The sequence below is a fragment of the Elephantulus edwardii genome, unplaced genomic scaffold (genome assembly GCF_000299155.1).
Source record: "Elephantulus edwardii isolate Elephantulus edwardi_28Jun2011 unplaced genomic scaffold, EleEdw1.0 scaffold00427, whole genome shotgun sequence".
NCBI lineage: Eukaryota > Metazoa > Chordata > Mammalia > Macroscelidea > Macroscelididae > Elephantulus > Elephantulus edwardii.
Window position 1 is genome coordinate 123,662 of NW_006400177.1, and position 3,615 is coordinate 127,276.

The 3,615-nt window shown below is 49.7% G+C and overlaps 1 protein-coding gene across 1 annotated transcript in view; it reads left to right on the forward strand.

Moving 5' to 3' along the window:
- ACPP (acid phosphatase, prostate) overlaps positions 1-3,615 on the forward strand; it is a 57,319-nt gene that overhangs the window by 17,492 nt on the left and 36,212 nt on the right. Inside the window, exons 3-4 of the mRNA XM_006902549.1 lie at positions 1,548-1,634; positions 2,225-2,377. Of these exons, the coding sequence (XP_006902611.1) occupies positions 1,548-1,634; positions 2,225-2,377 (240 nt within the window). The remainder of the gene's footprint in view (positions 1-1,547; positions 1,635-2,224; positions 2,378-3,615) is intronic.

The window sequence follows — 3,615 nt, forward strand, 5'->3', positions numbered from 1 at the left end:
TATGCATCAGAGAGTTGGACAGTGAATAGGGTTGATAGAAAGAGAATTGATGCCTTTGAGCTGTGGTGCTGGAGAAGAGTGTTGAATATACCATGGCCTGCTAGGAGAACAAACAGGTTTGTCCTGGAGAAGGTGAAGCCCGAATGCTACTTGGAGTCAAGGATTCTGATGCTTCATCTGAAATACTTTGGGCATGTTGCAAGGAGGGACTGGTGCTTGGAGAGGAACATCATGTTTGGGAGAGGAAGACCCTTGATGAGATGGATCTATTCTATGAGTGGAGTGGTGGGAATGAGTGTGTTTGAGACAGCAAGGTTGGTGCAGGATAGAACGGCATTTAGGGCTCTTGTACATAGGGTCGCTATGAGTCGCAAATGACTCAATGGCACATAACAACAACAACAGCAGTGGAGCACATAGGGAGCTCTGGCCTAATTTGCCTAAGTTGCACTGCTAACCAGAGGTCTCCCATTAGTTGATTGAATTCTTCCACAAAATGTGGCCGGCCCTAGCAAATGCTTCGGTATCTGCTGCACTGTTCACTGTCCCTGAAAACTCACTGGAGGGCCAGCTACGGGTCAGTTCTGACCCCAATGTATACAAGTGAATGCTGTGCCCACAAGGATCTCGTTACCACATCGGAGACGAGCCATTTGCTTAAATCAGATCAATGGCCACTTACTTGTTGTTGTTGTTGTTGTTGTTGTTTTGTGCCATGGAGTCGCCTGCGACTCATAGCAACCTTATGTACAATAGCCTTAAAACCTGCCCTATCCTGTGCCAACTTTACTGTCTGACACGCCTACCTTCCTTATCCCAGTCACTGCATCAATCCGTCTCATTGATGGTCTTCTTCTTTTTCTCCATCCCTCCACCATTCCAAGCATGATGTCCCTCTCCAAGGACCAGTTCCTTCTTGCAACATGACCAAAGTATGTCCGATGAAGCCTCGGAATCAATTCTTGCCTCCAAAGAGCAGCCTGGATTCACCAGGACTCTGCAGGATGAACCTATTTGTTCTGGCAGTCCATGGTATACACAGCAATCTTCTCCAGCACCGCAGCTCAAAGGCACCAGTTCTCTTTCTATCATCCCGAGTCACTGTCCAGCTCTCCGACACATTAGGCACCTGTTAAGTGGAAGATGGAGGAACGCTGGTGGTGTAGCAATGCACTGCACATTTAACTCTTACTTGGAAAGTCAGTAGCTCGAATCTATCGGCTGTTCCTTGGGAAGAAAGTGGGCTGTCTGCTCTTTTTAAGCCTCAGGAACCCAAGTGGACAGTTTTTCCCTGTCCTGTAGGTTCACTGAGTTGAGACTGTTTTGACAGCACTAACTTTGGGATTCTGGGCATGTGTCAGGGGATGCCGAGGGCTAATGAAGGTGGGTGTCAACAGGTGCATTTCTTCAGGGAATTTCAGCTAAAACTTACAACTCTTGTTTTGACTGAAGTACAAGTAGTTCCTTCTTCACATTCAGTGGCAAATGTATTTGCTCATTTATTTACAGAACCTGTTTACACTAGCTCTCATTTCCTTTTACCCTAGGTGGGGATAGAGCAGCATTACGAACTTGGAGAATATATGCGAAGAAGATATGAAAACTTTCTGAACGAGTCTTATAAACATGAACAGGCAAGTTGGAGAGCTAAGTGTGGAAATACTGACCTTTGTAAGAATTTAACATAATGTTAAACAACGTAAAATCTCTTTGCCTTTTCTGAAGGAACTTACACAAAGCCGAAGTATTATTTATAAATGTACCCTTTCTTATGCATTTACTTTGTTCCTAAAGCTCATAGATTCAAAATGTTGTTAAAACCTGTAAGACAGCATGCTGAGGAAATGGGAGGGTCAAAGAAAGAGAGGAAGACCCCAGTGAGCTGGACTGGCAGTGACCATAGCCAGGAGTTGCGTGTGGTGGGGAGCAGGGCGGTGGCCCACAGGGCAAGGCTTCTCTTCGTTTGGAGAGTAGCTGTGAGCTGCTGTTAACTCTATGGCATCTAACAACATCAAGTAGCCGTCTCTCAGTCAGTCTCTTGTCATTTCAACTACTGGTCTCTTTTGTGACAAACTGCCTCTTAGAGCAGATCTTGTGATCACAGGCGTTACTGCATGGTCTGTTTTGGCCTTGGTGCCCGGTGCTTACTCCTAGATCCCGATAGCCCCGTAAGGAAAGAACTCACCGTCTGGCTCATGGGCTTCTGCCTGATTTTCTGTCCTAGGTTTACATTCGAAGTACGGACGTTGACCGGACTTTGATGAGTGCCTTGGCGAACCTCGCAGCCCTGTTTCCCCCGAAAGGCCCCAGCGTCTGGAATCCCAGCCTGGCCTGGCAGCCTGTCCCTGTGCACACGGTGCCCCTCTCTGAAGACGGGGTCAGTACAGTGGGAACCGAGAGACTCTGGATGGCCCGAGGGAGGTGGGGCAGCTCAGGGCTCGTAGATGTTCCTTAGGCTGTGACATCTTAACATTTTTTTCAAAATTCAGGGTGCAAAGGACAGTTGGTGATATAGAGAGCCCTGGACAAGAGGCACCTGAATCAGAATTTCTCTTTGGATACTTTGACCTACATTGTTTGGCCGCTTTGCCTTTTTAGAAACTGATTTCCCTCCATTTGAATATGGAGCTGCCCTGCCAACCAAAAGGCAGGTGGTTCAAATCCACCGGCTGCTCCGTGGGAGAAACATAGGCAGTTTCAACTCACACAGTGTGCAGCCTCCGGAAACCCACTGGAGGGTCAGCAGTGAGGCTATTCCCACCTGACAGCACTGAATTGAGCTGCTGATTCACACCAGCATGCAAGCGCGATCTCCCAGTGTTCTGCCTCCACTTCCAGGCGTTTCATGGCCCACGCAGCTTTCCTTCCTGCAGAATCTACCAAGATCCCACTCCCCACCAACTCCATCTCTCCCACGGAAATCTCCGATCCTCGAGAGAGGAAAGGAAAAGCATTTTGTGCATAATTGCTTCCCAACACGCTGTGTGTCACCATAGTTACCATCCTCAAATGAACAACATCACTGTTGCCTTTTCACGGCTAGTGAGCGAGATGGGGGTCCCCGGCCCCGTCATCAGGGGGGTCCTGCCCCAGCAGCTCTACGGGCAGGGCAGCACCACATCCGAGGGATTCTGAAGCTGTAGTCCTTATGAAGTAGGTGCCCAAAGCTTTCTCCTGCACAGCCGCTGCTGACACTGACCTCTGGCTTAGTAGTCAAGTGCTTTACCCACTGTGAACCAGGGGTGCCTTACCCACTGTGAACCAGGGGTGCCTTACCCACTGTGAACCAGGGGTGCCTTACCCTCTGTGGACCAGGGAGACCGTACCCACTGTGAACCAGTGTGCCTTACCCACTGTGAACCAGGGGTGCCTTACCCACTGTGAACGAGGGGTGCCTTACCCACTGTGAACCAGGGTGCCTTACCCACTGTGGACCAGGGTGCCTTACCCACTGTGAACCAGGGTGCCTTACCCACTGTGAACCAGGGGTGCCTTACCCACTGTGAACCAGGGGTGCCTTACCCACTGTGAACCAGGGTGCCTTACCCACTGTGAACCAGGGGTGCCTTACCCACTGTGGACCAGGGGTGCCTTACCCACTGTGAACGAGGGGTG